This window comes from Lytechinus pictus, chromosome 6 (genome assembly GCF_037042905.1).
Source record: "Lytechinus pictus isolate F3 Inbred chromosome 6, Lp3.0, whole genome shotgun sequence".
NCBI lineage: Eukaryota > Metazoa > Echinodermata > Echinoidea > Temnopleuroida > Toxopneustidae > Lytechinus > Lytechinus pictus.
In genome coordinates, this window is record NC_087250.1 from 3630118 (window position 1) to 3649283 (window position 19166).

General features: G+C 36.5%; 1 protein-coding gene across 2 annotated transcripts; it reads right to left on the reverse strand.

Annotated features, from left to right (window-relative positions):
• Positions 1–2182: 2182 nt before the first annotated feature.
• LOC129263910 (splicing factor 3A subunit 2-like) lies at positions 2183–17390 on the reverse strand. 2 transcript variants are annotated; one of them, XR_010293848.1, is made up of 9 exons: positions 17301–17390; positions 14012–14169; positions 12731–12849; positions 10956–11065; positions 9802–9851; positions 8606–8746; positions 6220–6288; positions 3751–5142; positions 2864–2924 (listed from the first exon to the last, which is right to left on the reverse strand). XR_010293848.1 is itself a non-coding variant. In XM_054901826.2 (8 exons), the coding sequence occupies exons 2-8, from the start codon at positions 14135–14137 to the stop codon at positions 4582–4584; spliced, it is 1176 nt and encodes a 391-aa protein (XP_054757801.2). In that variant the 5' UTR covers positions 14138–14169; positions 17301–17390; the 3' UTR covers positions 2183–4581. The 2 variants fall into 2 exon arrangements, 1 of the variants encoding a protein (XP_054757801.2); XM_054901826.2 differs by having other exon boundaries at positions 2183–5142.
• Between the last annotated feature and the right edge of the window lie 1776 nt (positions 17391–19166).

A 19166-nucleotide genomic window follows, 5' to 3' on the forward strand; every position in this document is an offset into this window, starting at 1 on the left:
TTGCTTGCTTGTCAAAAAATTTTGGTGGTCCCCCCCTAAATTTTTTGGCTTCCGCCGCCAGTGATTACAATAACATCATGAAATGATGGGCCAGGTTTCCACGATAAAGGAATCAGGAATGAATACAAGATTAGGTTGCCAACCCCCATTTTTTTTACTTTGAATTATTTAGTGACTAGTTGGCTAGGAACAGCCATGGTGACTTTTCATCATGTTTACTAAATTCTTTCGTCGTCCATGGCTTTAGTTAATGAAGGTAAAAACGGCCCAAGTCCATGATAGTTCATCAAGACAAACAAACTGATTTTGTGGATGTCCAAGAGGATTTTGGTCAGTTATTCCATCATTATGCACATTTTTAATATATCATTTTCGCAGGCTACTTTTCACAACTTACTGCCTCAATCTGCGACATGGGATGAGCTTTTAACATTGCAATAAATGGGGATTTTCCAGGGATGTTTTGAGCATTTCGGGGGCTAAATCGCTCTGAGCCCCCACATATTTTTTTCTATTTAAAGTGCACACAAGATATGCTAATGGATATAAAGCATTAGTATTCCAAGTGTAAGTTAACTTTGCAAAGGGTTATACTTGTGTTGTTACATTTATTAAACTCAAAGGGATAGTCCGGGCTGAAAATGTTTTTATCTATTAAGTGTAAAATTCACAGAGCAAAATGCTGAAAATTTCATCAAAATTGACTAACAACAAAGTTATTGAATTTTAAAGTTTTTAAATATTTTGTGAAAACAATATGCACACCATCATGAATATTCATTAGGTGGGCTGATGTCATATCCCCATTTTCCCTTTTCTTATGTTATTAGATGAAATCATAAGTGTTTCATTTTTTCATTCATGTGTAAATGATGTGTCTCCATTATGATGAAATAAATTACATGTAATAACTAATGAACGTAATCAGTTGTCAATCCAATTGTTTTAGTTCTTGGTAGAAAAAATTTGAATAAACCTAATTTCATATACAAAAGAACATGTGGGGATATGACATCAGCCCACCTAATGAATATTCATGAAGACATGCCTAGAACCGTTTCACCGGAACAATGCATATCTTCAAAATTCAATAACTTTGTTATTTGTTATCCGATTTTGATCTAATTTTCAGCATTTTGCTCTGTGAATTTTACTCTATTGAGATATAAATATCACCAGCCTGGAGCATCCCTTAAAAGAAAGCTTCTTGTAAAACTTTTATCAGTAAAATGGTAAAAGGGCGAGAGAGAGCGACAGACAGACAGAAAGGGGTGGGCTGGGAGGGGAAAAAGAGAGGGAGAGATAGAGGCCTATAGGAAAGGGAGAGAGAGAGAGATACTACATACTACTACTACTACTACTACTGCTACTACTACTGCTGCTGCTGCTGCTGCTGCTACTACTACTACTACTACTACTTCTACAACAACTACTTCATGTACACTTAACATAGAACATGGTGAACATATTAGTGAACACTTGTATGACTTCATAAAAATTGATTTATTTATAAGCAAGTTCACCGATAACAATAGACAGTGGCGGACCGTGACCCGGAGGAGACAAAGCATTGGAGGGGCACTGTATTGTTTGTGAACAATGCTGTGCCCCTCCAATGCTTTGTCTCCTTTGGGTCACGGTCCGCCACTGACAATAGATTTACAATAAACATGACCAGTGAAAACGGGAATATTCATATAGCTTCTCGATTCATCAATGAGCAGACTAAATAGAGGGGTGAGTAAAATAAAACCCAGTTTTTAGTCATTTTGAGCTTACAGTACCAGTATCAGTAATACAGTAGACTCTGCAATAAGTCCACCTCCGAGAAGTGATTTAAATCTCTAACTTGACGGGACCTGTAACTCAAAGCTTAGCAATCAACGTAGAATATTTTCTTACGACTGTTTGCATTGAATTCAATGTACAATAAATCGTGGAAATCAAGCGTACCATTCATTGCTATCTTTTGTGTTAATATGAGACCCTCGGACCCGTAACACAAAGGTTAGCGATTAATCGCTAATTTTAGAGAACAATTCTGATTGTTTCCTAGTCAGTCTACTGAGCAAAATGCGCATGCAATGATATTCTTTGATAGACTATTTCGTCTAGCGACTAATCGATAACCTATGGGAATCAAACAGTGCAAATCATGAGCTAATACAAATAGTCAAATTTTGCCAAAATGAAAAACAGATTTATGCGGTCCTTTCGGTTCCAATCAAGTCAGTAACTTGTACACACTTTCTGAAATCTGCGATGCCCATATTCAATTCAACCCCCGATAGCCTACGACGTGAAACAAAAATTTCACTACTTAAATTAGACTTGCATGGTCGGAAATGATAAATCATTCCTGGGCCCTGTCTTACAAAGAGTTGATCCGATCAACCTCAGGTATATCCATCAATGTCATACTTTTTTCTTCAGGAAATAAGCACAATGTCCTTTGAAAACAGAGAGAAGCACACTGAACTTTCGGGAAAAATATGAATATATGAATATAGATCTAGAAAATATTCCAAACAGACATACAATATACTTTAGATAATGACGTTGCTGGCTTTCCATAGTTGTGGTTGAATGGATCAATCGTAACTCTTTGTAAGACGGGGCCCTGATCTCAAATTAACATTTCTTTTAGTTAAGGCCTTCTGTATGTAAACTTGATATGTAACAGCAGACTTATTGGATCTTACCCTCCCTTTCAAACAATTATTGATCCCTTTATGGATTATTTACAAAGCGGGGAAAGAATTAAAAAAATACAACAAAGAAATACAATGTACAGCATAAAGACAAAATGTCGCAAAATTGAAAAATATTACGTCACTGGATATTAGTGACCGACTACTATTCCTAATCCTGTATGTATGACGAGAAAGAAACACATTCAGGAAACGATACCAACAGGGAATCATCTTGGTTTAAGGCCGTGTTTATGCTTCCACTTTTCAGGCCAGAATCAGCGTTTCCAATCGTGATTAGTCCAAAACACGGTTGCGTCCATGCTTACTTTCATTTAAACGCTGTTTCAAAAGGCCGATCGTAAACTCACAAAAAAGTGCGTTTGTAAACGTCGTTTGACCAGAATCAGGCTTTCTGGGGAAGTATAAACAGAACCATGATCGTAAACGTGTTTAAATGACGTCATTTGGTACATGCTTCCGGTGAGATGAAAATCCGCGGGCAAATACAGTCGCATTGCTCCATGGTCGCATGTTACCTCCACGGAATTACCTCTCATCTCCCTTGTTTTGTATGTGTAGTACTATTACTAGTATAACTCTTCCAATTTGTCATCACGACGTACGTTGAGGGATTTACATTAAAAAACCTGGAACACGAGTTATAATGAAGAGACATCGCCAGATGCCCCACTAGCATAAACAAATAGATATTTTATTATTTTGTATACATTATTATTCTTTATTTTTTCTTACTATTATCCTCACCATGGTGGAAATTATATGGCTATATCAAGAAGCTCCATGCATTGACTAAAATATCGGAAATTGGTTGATGTTTATATAACAGTCAAAACAAAACTTTCGAAAAGGGGCGCGCCCAACTTGGCCTCGCTTACCTGCTCAACGAAAATTACGATGCGAAGCTAGCTGGAGATCGTGATTTCGTCTCTGAAAAGTTAAGCATAAACAGCACTCCCAGAACCACGTTTACGATCGGCGTTTTGAACCGACGTTTGAAAACGCTGATTCTGTCCTCGCAATGGAAGCATAAACACACCCTAATATACATATTGAAGGTGACAAAAACATGAGCTTGATCTTTTGGGGGGTTACGACTGAAATATCATTTCAAAAAACAATTTCTTCTTTTTCATTTCAGTTTAAATTTTGATATATGATTTTTTCCCTGAAAGAATAAACATCCTCTCTTGGTAGTAGTATAGATTTTCCTTCAATAAAGGTAAATGTATTGAAAATGCCCATCAAATGACGAAGAACAGCTGGGAATTGTTGTTGAAAATTGTTGAACAGAAAGAGCAGCTTCATCATGTCAATTGTACAGATTCCAGGAGGAAACTGGTGGTTGATTCACCAACTTTCGACAGATGCTTCTTGGTCGTCGTTCGTCCCGACTCGGACTGGCATGGGGCAATTCATTTCAAGAGATAATTTCTTCTTTTTCATTTCAGTTTAAATTTTGATATACATGTATGATTATTTCGCTGAAAGAATAAGCATCTTCTCTGGGTAGATTTTCTTCAATAAAGTTCCTTCAAGCTTCAAGCACTAAATCTTACAAATAAAGAAAGTACAAATCAGAAATCGCTTCACAAAGGTTATATCCTGAAGTTTGTGAGCATCTCATGCCCGAGAACTGGTTTTTAATATCCCCAAAATAAACATTACAGATTTCATTTTGTAATTTGTAACAATCCTGATTCGAATTTGGACATTTTAATTTGAAATTTCACCCATAATTTTCATGTCTAGATCACGCCTTTCACACAGCAAGAAGTTTATGATAAACTCTTAAAATTTATCTGAAAATGAATTGACTTATGAAAACAGGTATTCTACAGAATAACCATAACTTATTAAAAGCTTTAAACTATGATGATGATGAGGTTTCGCTGGTTGAAGTCTTGTCTTCCGATGTTGGTAGATCCATGCTGGGAGGAGGGGGCATCGGGGGTGGGGCAGGAGGGGGAGGCAGGAAGTTAGGCACCCCGGCTGATGAGACCGCGCTTGGGGGTCGGGGTGGAGGGGGGATGGGTAGGGGAAGGTTGCCCCCCATGTTCGGGGGGGGGAGGGGCATGTTGGGTGGAGGGGGCGGAGGGGGGTGCAACCGGGGCATGGGGCCGCCGCTGGGCGGGGGAACCGGGGGCGGTGGGAGGGGCATGGAGTGCGGGGGAGGGATCGGGCGGGGAGGCATCATTCCAGGGGGCATGGGGAATGGAGGGGGCGGGGGCATGGGCATGTTGGGGGGTGGAGGAAGGCGTGGCATTCCAGGCGGACCGTGGTGCATGCCCGGTGGAGGCATACCAGCGGGGGGTATCGGGGGGACAGGGGGCTTCTCTCCAATATGAGGGGCTCCTTTCAGAGCACTGGGGGTGGGCGGGGGAGGGACCATCGGCTTGATCTCCATCTTGAAATGAAACTGTAGGAAAAACTGTAAAAGAGAAAATGAAAGATCACAAGATCATATTAATATCTTTAAAAAAAATGTACTTCGGAGAAAAATATGATAGAAATAGGTTGTAAATATGAATCTGAAATACAGTAGATGAGTATGTCATATATACTTCAGTTTAAATGTCAATGTCAAAGATCTCATCCATAAATTGCACTAGTGACACAAAATTCACAACATGTCAATGAGGACAAGATTTTTATTTTTTTGTTAGTTGTTTCACAATTTAAAAGGACTATATTTATAATGCAACTACCCCTCCCCCCAAATGTAATTAATAATAATAATAATAATATAGGTATATTTACCCAGGGTAGCCACTTCAGTTTCGAAAACTGTTCTACCAGCGGGCCCTGCTATTATTATTACCCCGGCTTTAGCTGAGCAACCTAGGCGCTCAAGCATTCAAGGAATATTTCTTCCTACCGGGTACCCATTCACCTCACCTGGGTTGAGTGCAGCACAATGTGGATGAGTTTCTTGCTGAAGGAAATTACGCCATGGCTGGGATTCGAACCCACGACCCTCTGTTTCAAAGTCAGAAGACTAATCCACTGGGCCACAACGATCCACTGTTTCAAATCATTTTCTAGATGAATTTTCATATAGAAATGTTCTTATAAAACCTCATAACAAAAAATAAAGGGGTCTGACACTGATAATGAAACAAACATGAGTTAATGTTGACAGTGATGTTTAGGGGGCACTGCAGATGTGGTATAAGTTTTCAGTTTGAAGGCACAGTGTGAAGAGAGAAATACCCATTGCTATCCATAGATGGAGCTCATTATGCGCTGCCGCACGCACGAACCTGACACAAAGGGGAAGTACTCCCTGACACAATTATGAGTACATGGGGCCACAATAACACGTTAAGTACTCAAAGTACGCACACACACAGGCAATAGACCAAAGTGTGTAACTTTGTGCGCACTTGACCTTTTGGAGTACCTTATTTTACCTCAAAAGAACGTGTAGTAGTTCTATCCACCTATTGATGGGAATACCCCCTCCCCCCAAAAAAAAAAATGTTTCTAAAAAGAATAGAATTGATACCTGTTTCGTTTCCTTGTTCCATGAAGTCCAGAACTTGTTCTCATTCTTATCAACTTCTCTGCTAGGAACCTATAATGTGAAAAATAAAAGAAGGAATTTGTAACATTTTGATGACTGAATGCGTTTTTTAAAATAGTTAATGTGTATGCAAATCATTTGTTCAAGTCTCCATTTAGCGTTTAACCCTAAAAGAGCCAGGTTATTTGAACTCGTCTCACAGCCGGGGAGGGGCGGATTCCGCCCCCTCCCCCCGAGATCTCGGCCTTCGATCACATGAGCGCCGCAAAAATTTGCACAGTGGTAGTGTGCGATATAATCTACAAGGCCGTATGGTTATTTTTGTCTAAATAATAAGATTTTTCATTTAGTGAATAAATTATGCTAACTATTTATTCATGAAATAAAAAACATTTGCTCTAATCGATATCATACTTCCTCAAAACTGCTAATTTTTTATTCACAAACTCTTTGTAGGATCCCGATCAAATATACTTTAAAGGAGAATGAAACTCTTGGAGCAAGTTAGCTTTTGTAAAAGCAGAAAAATCAAAGAATAAGATCAACAAAAGTTTGAGTAAAATAGGACTAGCAATAGAAGAGTTATGAGCATTTGAATGTCGAGATCACTAATGCTATGGAGATCCTCCTTTTGGCAATGCGACCAAGATCTATGATGTCACAGATGAACAACTCTCCCCTTTTGGACACTGGAAATATACCCCAAAACATCTCTTTTTGCTCATTCTAATCATATGACAAAATGATTCATCAATGATATAATGTTGTGAAACCTCTGTACGTGTCCTCTCATCAAGAGAACACCTCACCTTGTGATAGACTCTATAAAAGTGAGAATATAAGTGAAATAAGTACTAAAGTAATGAGGGAGTTGTACGTGTGTGACATCACAGATCTTGGTCGCATTGCCAATGGGAGGATCTACATGGCATTAGTGATCTCAATATTCAAATGCTCATAACTTTCTTATTATTCATTCAATCTTCCTCAAATTTTCAACAATATGTTTCTTTGATTTTTCTCTTTGATATGGATTCAGCTGGTTTCAAGGGTTTCATTCTCCTTTAAAAAAAATTGGTATCGCAATTTTTTTCTTATGCATTGTTTTGAATTTCTTATGTATTTCTTTGTTTTTTATTGTTTTTTTGATGGAAATTGTTACAGACTTAATTTTGATCATAAACAAGACAAAATTTATAAAATTTAATCAGTAAAAGTAGAAATAATGATACATTTATGAATTCTGGCTAAATACACAATTTTGCATGGGATTTGTACATGAATTCGTGTTTTTGAGCAGTTTTGGGACTGACATGCACTTACATAATGTTAAGTAATTTCGTAATCGCGTACCCGGGCATCGCGAATTTGGTCTCAAAAGTTGCGCGAGATTTGAAAGTAAAAAGTCAGTGAGCGGCGCGTCTGAAAAATTTCACGCGGCGGATTTATCATGAAAAAAATGTAGAGGGGGGAGGAATCCGCCCCAGGCCTTTTAGGGTTAAAAGAGAATGAAAACCTTGGAGCAAGTTAGCTTGTGTAAAAGCAGAAAAATCAAATAAGATCAACAAAACTTTGAGCAAAATTGAACAAGCAATAAGTTAGTTACCTCCATCAATAGACTGAATCCGTTTATTTAAATCCAATTTTTCCTTCAAGAAGACCAAATTTATAATTGGCTTTTAAAGAAAGAACCTTCCCTGGTGACCGATTGTTTTTGGGGGTGGTGGGCCACAACTGGGTGACACGACAATTGTTCCGTTCTCTCAGTGGGCATAGGGTTAGAATTAGGATTGTAATACTGTTTTTGGTTCAGAAAAATGCAAACATAAGGATACAGGTTTATTCATTTTTGGAGGTAAGGTTTTATGCTTGGTTTAGCAAATCTCATAGAACCTGATTGTAACCGCTCTGTTGACTTTCTAGTTTCAGGATGAAGAGTGAAAATCCATATTTCATTGCTTGAAATAGAAATATTCCGTAAATTCATTTTGCCCAATTGATCGTGGGCCCGACAGCCACTACACAGTGGCAGATCAACAAGGTTATATCCCTTAATGTTGAACGCCAAACAGGGTAGCAGCAACTCCCCTGTTTTTACATCTTTTGGTCTGATGCGGCCAGGGTTTGAACTCCCGACCTCCCGGTTGTAAGACGGATGCTCTACCAACTGAGCCAACACCCCATGATAAACCAGTGTATAACCTCTACGCTACAATAATGTTACAAAACTGGTAGTGAGTACAGTGCGGTCAGAAAGTATACAGCATTTTGACTTTCTTTTTACAATACACTTTTTTTTTCTCGTGGCAGGGGGAGGGTACATCTCCCCTCCTAACCACCCCTCTAAACATGCTATACAGGGTAATACCTTGAATGAAATGGTTTCATACGGCTCGGCGGCAAAGAGGAGATACTGCCACTTCTTATCTGGGGGTTCGATCCTCTGCTCGTAAGCCGACATGAAGCGATGACGGGGGTAGGTTCCTTCTGATATCTCAGGGTAATCAATCTATATGGAGATCGAGAGAAAGAGAGAGAGATCATTATAATACATGTAAGTAGTAGTAATTGTAGCATTCTTAGTGTTAGTAATGTCATCATTATTATGATGATAACTGATCATAGGTGACTTCCTGATATCTATTAAATAATGCTATACGGAGAGGAAGAGACAGAAAGATTATCTAATATCATTATTATAAGTAGTAATAACTGTAGAATTACTAGTGTTAGTACTTTAATTATGATGATGATTATTATTATTATCATAGGTAACTTCTGATATCTCAGGATAATCAATTTGTACAGAGAGCAAGTGAGATAGAGAGATTACATGTACGTATTATCATTATTATAAGTAGTAGTAACTGTAGAATTACTAGTGTTAGTACTTTTATTATGATTATTATTATTATCATAGGTAACTTCTGATATCTAAGGATAATCAATTTGTACAGAGAGCAAGTGAGAGAGAGAGAGAGAGAGATTATCTATTATGATTATTATCGTAGAATTAGTATTATTTTAATGATCATTTTGATGATTATTATCATTATCACAGGTAACTTTTGATATCTCAGGATAATCAATCTGTATAGAGAGAGAGATTATCTATTATCACGAGTATTGTCACTATATTCTTATAATAACATTATCATTGTCAATATTATCATTATTAAACATATCTTCATCTTCTTTTTTCTCCTCCTATTTTTTCTTCTTCTTCTTCTCCAATTCTAAGTAAACCGTAATTCTCATCTCTACATTATTTTGAAACAAAAACGCTTTTACAATCCTAACTCTAACCCTCGTTCCAAGGCTTTATTTCGTCTAAGATACAGGGTTAGAGTTAGGGTTGCAATAGGGTGTTATGTTAGGTTAAGGATAGGGTATAGTGTTCAATTGTCGCCAGAGCAAATGTCGCGTCACCCTAACCCTATGCCCTCTGAGATATGAAGACCGGAGCAAAGGTCGCAGGAGCCTATGTCGTGTCACCGGCAATTTACCAATGCAGCAAATTACATCATCCTTATATACGATACAGGCATTTGGATTAATACTCACTTGGAATAATAAGCTCTGTTGGTCATTATCAGGGTCTTTCTGTTTGGTAACTGAAAAAATGAAAGAAAATAAAACAAATAGTCAATTCCAATCTCATATAAACATCAAAACTAAAAAGTTCAAACTTCATCCACAGTAGAGCACAACAACCTGAAAATTTTTTAAAAATCCATCTCATATCAGAACATACAGTATATAGTGACTTACCCAATATTCGAAACAATGATTATGGGGAAGAAATATATGTGTGTAATTGCTGAAAAATTGGCAAATTAAGCATTTGATTCCAGGCAGATGTCACAACTTCTACAAAGAAATAATAATTCACTGTCCCTAACTTGACCTAAGTTCATTGACCCTAAATGACCTTTGACCTTGGTCATGTGACTTGAAACTCAGGCAGGATGTTCAGTAATATTTGATTACACATATGAACTCAGCAACTACCAGACCAACAATCGATTGGGATGGATGAATTTGGGGGAATTTCTATTTCTAACTTCTACCCAAAATTGGCAATCAATGATTGAAAGGATAGAGCAACATCGATCTGGCGCTGCTAAGCGGCTGCGAGAGTCAGACCCACGATCAATTAGGCAAAATGAATTTTCAGAGGATTTCTATTTTTGATTTTGTTTTTAAAGGAGAAATATATTGATTATGAGCATATGGCCTTATTATATATCAATGCATACGTATGTAGGTCATGTTGTTCATTAGAGCTATAATCTTCTTCTTCAACAACATTTGTTTCGAAGTCCAAATCTAGATATAACTTTTGGATTTTCTTCCATTTCATGATCGAACTACTCAGTGACAGTGTGGAGAAATCGCACATTCACTCGCATTTGCAGTAGGTTTTGCACACAATCGAGTGGAGCTTGATGTGGGAGAGCCAATCACGTCTCTGAGACCATCATACATATCATAAAATTTGAGTCAATTCAGTGACCGATGTGAGGCATATTTCAGAGAGGCATTTTAGCGTTTTTTAATTGGCGATTTCCACCTTATGTATTATTTTCGTTATTTTTAAATGACCTAATGATAATCCCCACATCATTACCTTTCCATTGATATAATAAGACCATATTCATTATCAATATAGTTTTCCTTTAAACAATAAAATATAACTATTGCTCATGAAACTTTACCTTTATATCCTGGCCTCCCAATCTTGACAAATTTTCTGATCTCGACCCGAGACTTCTCCGGCGCTGGCTGGGCGGGGGCATCCTTGGCTTCCTTCGCTGCTCGACGAGCTCTGAAAACCAAAACAACAAAATCCTTCTTCCAATACAATAGTATACAAACAATGTATGCACATTGCGCAATCCATCCTCACTCCAGTTTACGCGCTGTTAAAACTACAGCACAAAGCCCTTGGGCCCACAAATACAATATTAATTGAAGGTGTGGCTAATTTCTCTTCATCATGTTTCATTAAGAATATGCAATTTGTGGAATTCATATTTCGTGATATACATGTATGGTGGAGTTGCTCGCAGATAATGTCATAAATCAGAAATGATAAAAGTCCCTCCTTGATGATGTTCATCAACCCTTCACCAATATTTTAAGAGGGGGCGTCGTGGTCTAGTGGTTAAAACTCGTCTTTCAAGCTGAGCGACATGGTTCTTTTCCTAGCCATGTGCTGAACTCAACCCAGGTGAAGTAAATGGGTATCTGGTAGAGAAAAATTCCACCAATGTTTGAGCGTCTAGGTTACCGAGCTAAAGACGGGGTAATAATAATAGCAGGGACGCTTGGAGACCAGTTTTTGGAACTGAAGAGGCTAACCTGGGAAAATATACCATTAATATAATTTTTTCTTTAATATTTTTTGTTTTATAAAAACTAACTTATCATCAGGTTAACCTTCCACTTTAACGAAGAATACATAACCAGTCACCTAAATACCGAACCTTTTTTTCTTTTCTTGAAGCTCTCATATATTTTTTTCTGCAGTCAATGAAGCAATTGTGAGTGGGTTTGTGTTGATCAATTTTGACAAGTTATATTTTGAAACGGAGGATGTGCATTTTCAAGATCAATGAAAATCTCTTTTTCTCTTTTCAGGCAAATTTTTGTTGGTGTGGAGTTAGCTGGTCACATATATATCAATAATAATAATAATAATAATATTAATTGTAATAACAATAATAATAATAATAATAATGATAATAATAATGATAATGATAATGATAATAATAATAATAATGATAATAATAATAATAATAATTTGAAAGAATATAGAACAATATCCCTAGATTTCTGGAAGAAGTCCGGTTGCTGTTTGATATACATGTACCGACAGAAGATCAAGTTGTGGACAAGGGAAATAATAATAAGAATAATATGGACTATTATATGGTGCAGTCACTATTTTTTTATTACTCTACTACACTTAAGTATCATTACCCTGCCTGTAGCCGAGCTGCCATATAGGCGCTCAAGCATTAGAGAGATTTCTTGCTAACAGGTACCCATTCACCTGGGTCGAGTGCAGCACAATGTGGGTAAATTTCTTGCTGAAGGAAAAATCATCGTGGCTGGGGATTGAAGCCATGTCCCTCAGATTGATTGAGAGTCGTAACCACTAGACCACAATGCCCCCACATATACATGTATACCAGTTGACGTTTAAGGAAGGTCCAAACGTACCCAGGGCCCTCTTCTAAATCAATTTATGTATTAAACTGAATGGGCTACCCTGGTAAAAGAAACCTACACGAATAAATAAATTAAAAAATAAATAAATAAATAAATAAATGAATGAATGAATGAATAAATGAATAAAACATCGATAAACCCAATGAATGAATAAATAAATGAATGAATGAATAAAAAAAAAAAAATAAATGAATGAATAAATATAAATAAGTGAATGAATGAATAAATGAATAAATAAATAAATAAACAAACTCACAGATTAGATTGATGCTTCTTGCCCTGGGTATGCGCCAAGTAACTGCCTTCGTTGTTGTGTAATGTCAAACAAAGCTTGCATTCATAAGATCCCAAGTGATTCCTCATAAAGTAAGGATCCTAAGAACATCGATAAACCCAATAATGGTCAAAATTGTAATTTGGTGTGATTATTCTTTTACCTTTTTTTTATATTCAACTAGTAATATAAATCAGTGGATGAATTCCAAATTCAATTTGCATGTTATTCTGTACTTGATACAAAAGATATCATTTATAGCTATATATTTATGCATCACTAATTCATTTATAATATTGTTTATGAAGTTTTGGGTTTTGCAAAGTTAGACAGATCATAACACTTCATATACAGTATGTATCATTTCAATATTTCAAATTCATGTATGTATATGTTTATAACAACTGGAAGTGGGGCAGAAGGCATATTGCCACAGTTATTCAGTTAACTATTTCTGCCTCTGGCATTCTAGTGGTTAATTTCTATTCCTATTCTTCATTCTTTGGTACTTGAATTTATGTATTCTTTATGTAGTTTTTATTTTGCCATATAAATAATATAAATAATAAAATTATACTTCCATTATGAAATGCAATCAGTAAAGAATAGGAATTTATTCAAGTACAACATACAAGATAGAACTGGAAGTTGACTGCAGAAACAACTGCATTTTTCCCAGTAGATATGGTAAAATAAGGTAATAAAGTATGATTAAAGGTAAATATTTCAAAACAAATTTATTAAATCAAGTTTAATTGTCACCATATATATTGATCTGATGTGTGAAGTAAACTTATCTTTGTAATATCATGAAACCTTAGCTCAAAACTGATAATTCTGATGATCACTAACACAGAAAAGCATATGTGGGACAGTGTATCAAGATTGCTTGGAAAAATAACTGACATTTGATGGAGTTTTGTGCTTACTCTGACTCATTTCTCATCAATTACACATTTTCTTCCAGAGCCATTTGGCAAATATATGTACATAGGCCTTCTTGCAAGAACAATTGGGTGGAAAATTGATTGAATTCTGTTTGTAGTAGTTATAGTTAGTAGTATTTATTTCCATATTAAAAGCATAATTATATACAATAAAATACGGTGGATAGCCCACATTTAGCGTGACTGGCACAGTCACGCTGGTCTTTTGTGGAACCCATGTCCTTCAGATTGAAAGACGAGAGTACATGTGTATACTCGTTTGAACTCATTTTGGGAACGTTACCACAACTGGGATTTATCTTTAAGTTAAACTAACCTTATTGAGATCGATGGTTTCCAAGGCAAGCTGTCTCAGCCTCTCCCTCCTGTCGCGGTTAGACTCTGACTGCGAGGCCACGCCCCCTCCGCCCGTTTTCCCTCCAGCGCGGTTTTGGAAGTCCATGTTGACTCAAACCCAATGTGACCTTAGGAATGCTAAAGTTTAAGGGAAAAAAAAAATATAAACACTTCAAGGAATATTAGAACAGTGTCTATCTTTGTGCATCATTACCGTTGTTTTACATACATGCAGGGCCAAATGCCAATTTATCATAAGTCCCTTTAGACGTTTTTTGAATAAATAAACTTTTATTGATAAAAAAGTGAAGCAATCACACATGTTTTATTATGAAATGGATACAATACAGGGCAACACAATATAAATACAGTACTATAGTAATATACAGAAACAAATATAAGGCAGTTTTATAGCGATATACAAAAAAAAACCCATAAAACAGGAGATACATGTATACACTTGGAGGGGGAGGAATAGTCTGCAGGCACAGACCCTGATTGGAACTTTGATCAATAAGTGTGCCTCCACGCAAAGACTAGCAAAGACTAGCACAGCGAGAGAGCCTTCAGTACACAAGGCATGAGTAGGCTGCACATTCAGACCCTTAACTCGAGTGAAGGGTTTGCCCAGCAGACTAGGGGAGGAAGGGGGATATACAATCTCTTGTTTTAAACTTCAGCTGCTCTGAATTTTAATATTGAATTCACAAGTTTACATACATATTGCTCTGAACTGTACAACATAGTTACAAAAGCAATATATCACAGCAACTGTTGTTTTGAGTTGAAAGATTCAAATCCTTGCTACAAACTGGTGACGTCCCAGTGCTGAGCAACTGTGAGCTTTATTCCGATTCCTGATAGGTCTTGACTGCAAAAATGGCCATAACTGGTACATCAGAGTAATCAACATCTTTACACCCGAAATACATAGAATATGACATAACTCGGAATAGTGGAAAAAAGGTATTTCATGTAAACAGGATAAAAATTGAGCCTTTCTCATCAAAATGCCTAAATTGTTTGTAAAGTGAATGGGTGGGAAGACTTGGGGCACTATTTTGTTCAATCAAATCAATCAAAATATCAGAAATAAATAAATAAATAAAAATCTCAAAATGATTGGCTGAGCTTTGTTTTCACAAAACCATAAACCGTATTTCTCACAAATTTTTATGAGATATTTGGCACACTTTAATACTCATAACAATATACATTAGGGTACATTATCATTAAAAATTTGTTGTGGAATTTAAAAGAAATTAATGTTTAGTCTTAAGCCCACCAGTGTACACAGCACAATCTGCTGCAATGCGATTTTTGAACAAATCACATTTTACATGAAAGTCCCAAGAAGCAAAATCATTTTATTTGAAGTTCGGAGCAATGCTAGGAATGCTAAAATTCAAATTCTGCTTTGCTGCAAACCTTGTGATCAGAGTAAATTTTGAATGGATTCCCTCACATTGTGATGTTAACGGCAATGAGACCGTCGATAAAGCTGCCAAGATAGGAGCGGCGAAAAATTTTGTAGACACGTATGTTTTACCAAACACCATAAATGAACTTACATGCTCACGCATGACATTTTATAAAGGTATCTGGCAAGCAGATTGGAATGCGTCTAGAAATGGTAGATTTTTCTCGGAAAGAGGAATGCCTCCTTCATCAAATTACAGTAGGTAAGTGCAAATTAAACTATTATATGTTTCAAATTAAACAGCACTCTTCAGGCCTCTGTGAGGTGTGCAAAGTATTTGAGACTATTGAACATTATGTTTTATTTTGTTCAAAATATGAAAAGGAGAGACGCATTTATATGTTTAATAAACTTAAGATGAATGACCCGAATCTTAAACAATTGTTAATTAATCCCCATTATACACGGGAACTAGTATGTATATATATGCCACTAGTAACAACTAACATTGCCGAACCGAGGATAAATCACTCTATGCTAGCCAGTTCCTGAATAACCCTGAACCGACGACAACGTAAACAAGCAAGTTTATTAAATAATATCGCGCACCCTCTCTATGCGTATTCCGGATCAGGCGAATTAAATCCATGCCTTCTTCGACATCAAGAAAAATCATCAATATAAATAAAATTACCTGAAAGACAAAGAGGATATGAAATTGACTTCATATCGTTTGAGTTGGTAAGTTTCATATATCAAAAGCTTATCTGATTTAAAATCTCGTCTATTACTAATTAAAACAAATTCCCCTGAAAGTGGTGCATGTGCCGTGCCAGTGGTTATCCTGTGCACCAGCTGTGCTGCGATGCCCGGTGGCAATGCTCCGTTCAGGCTGCAGCCACTTGTTCACTGCAACCACCCTGCCTGTGGGGAATCTACAGGTAGGACTATGGCATACCAACGCTGCACAGATCACACACTTAAAAAAATCATTAAAATATCATTTTTGTGACCAAAATTACTTATTTCCATACAGTTGCAATTTATTTTTCATAAGTAACTTGGGAATAATTTTTTGTGTTCACTAGAGCGCTCAAAAACTTGAATTTTGGGCATATTTTTGTGTACGCCCTCTATTGGTGGAAAATAATATTGCGAGAAAATTTTCATTTTCTTATCTCTATTTTTAATTTAAAAAAATAATTTAAAGAATCAAATTTACTTAAATTAAAGTTAAGGGCCAAGTTGTATGACAAATAGGTGTAATGGAAACTGTCAGGGTAAAAAAATCAAGCATTTGTCCCAAAGAAGAAGAAGAAAATAAGCCAAACATTGCCATCCTTATTTTGCCACACATGGAGATATAACTGAGAACAAGGTTATATCATAACCTTGTTCATTGAATGAGTGGCTGCAGCAAACATTGACATTGACTTTTTTGTCAAGACATGAGTCACATGACAATAACAGTAACACCATGCACCAGCGGGCATCACTAACTGACGGAAGTATGTCATACTTTCCTAAGTCATTTCCAACACCAACATCATTTCACGTACGGCGTTGTTGCTGGTGTTGTCACAAAACCAATACTAGATTTGAACACCTGACTCGAACACGTCGACACCCAACCTATGTCTGGCTATGACAATGAAAACACACATATCAATACATGGGACTGGAGAGCCACTTTCTGTGCAGCTGAGCTGTGCAAAACTTACAGCCTAGTATCCGTGCTAAAGATCTTGCCCACATTCCTAGATTTTGACAGATATCTAAACAGATTCAAAGAAACATATTTTTCATACCAAAACACCAAAATTACTCTCAAACATATCAGTAATCTTACTTTTTTGGTCGCGTTGACAATTCGTATTCGTAATCGTGTACTTTATAAACGGCGACCGGCGTGCGTTACGGCCCGGAACTGAAGGTTTAGAATGATTTTGATCAACCAAGCCAATTTTGGACGCAAACATCACGCAATTAGAGGTTATTTCGGTACTATTATGGTGTCCCTCAGTACGAAAAAAAAAATTAAATTGGAAAAGTAATAATGCGGTGATCTCAAAATTAAAGACACGTAAAATTAAAGTTCAGTTTCCATCTCTCTAGTTTAATCTCACTTTTTGAAAACAGAAAAAAAAATCCGATGAGATGCATTGTGTTGAGTCGCTCTACCGACATGCTCTCTCTCTCTCTCTCTCTCTCGTGTCAATTCCTCCACTCAGTGATATGCAAATGAGAAAGTCGATGATGTCCCTCACTCACAATTTCTTTTGATTTTTATTGCTTGATTTATACAATATTTCATTTTTTATAGTTTTTACAATAAGGACCAACTTAATTGACTGAATCATATATAATATTAAACAATTCTCATTCCACATTTCCAGGGAGGAAATAATCGTTGTTTCACTCGACAATGAGGAGAAAAATAGAATATTCCCTATATCATATAATAAAATACAAAGAAATAGTGAGTGGATGACGTCATCAGTCTCCTCATTTGCATACCCACCTGGATGTGCATATAACTGTTTTGTGAAATTAAGCAAAACTTTAAAATGTCATAAATTTCTTATTTTGCATCCAATTTTGATGAAATTGTCAGTGCTATATGCTTGTTGGATTTTTCTCTTTTCATTCAAATCATCTTTTTGTTGAGGTAGACTTTTCCTGTAACAATAATGATTTCACCCTAAAACATTCTTCTAAAATTAAATGTCATGATTATCATAATATGATATATAAACTACATGTACATATTTTTCTTAAACTTTCGTAATGGAAACATCGCATAAACATACATGTAATCATTATAGCAATATGTTAGCTAAATTTTTGGTCATTTATTGTTGAAATGAATATTCATGAATGAAGTCCAGATCAAGGGATACAGAACCCAGATTTGAACCATCTGGGTCCCGAGCAGAATTCATCTGAGACCCATCTTGGACCCATGCGTGGCCGGAATTCTGGTAGGTATGTTGGAGAAATGCTTTGTAAATAATAATATTAATAATGTCCATTTATATAGCGCAGTTACTATACTCAACTGCGCTTTGATACTTGGTATCATAATTATTATTACCCCGACAGTAGCTAAGCTGCCTTATTAATAGGCACTAAAGCGTTCAAGGAATAAATCCTGCCGGGTACCAATTCACCTGGGTCGAGTGCAGCACAATGTGGATGAATTTCTAGCCGAAGGAAATTACGCCATGGCTGGGATTCGAACCCACGACCCTCTCTGTTTCCACTGGGCCACAACGCTCCGCAATAAATGACTAACATGCAGTTTCTGTTGAAACCCTTTTTATTCATTTTTTTTCAATTTTTGTTTTTGCTTGTCAAATTATTTCTCGGGACTTAAATGACCTTCATTTTTTAGTGAACTATCCACTTTTTTTTTGCTTGTCAAATTTCTCGGGACCGTAAACAAGTCCTTTTTAGTGAAAACCTTATTTTTTCAATTTCCTTGTGAAATTTACTTCAGCACTCCCAGCGAAAAAAAAAATCGTTCCCAGTGCCCTGCTAACGGAGCTACATTGTGAATTAGCTTAAAGGCGGAACATATGCTAAGCAGCTTTTTGTACTTTTCAACAGGATTGGTATCTAATTCAGCAATACGCGAGAGAGATAAGCGTGAGAAGAAAAAAAAATGATGTTCTGCTAAAGCTTAGAGAAATGGACAGTTTAATGACGTTTCAAT

Bases quoted from the DNA above. Each gene is read 5' to 3' on its own strand.
- LOC129263910 (XM_054901826.2), bottom strand. From the start codon at position 14,137: ATGGACTTCCAAAACCGCGCTGGAGGGAAAACGGGCGGAGGGGGCGTG. The intron at 6,289-8,605 runs GTATTACCCTGT...TTCACATTATAG, and splicing joins ATGAAACCATTTCATTCAAG to GTTCCTAGCAGAGAAGTTGA. The intron at 5,143-6,219 runs GTATCAATTCTA...TCTCTTTTACAG, and splicing joins GGAACAAGGAAACGAAACAG to TTTTTCCTACAGTTTCATTT.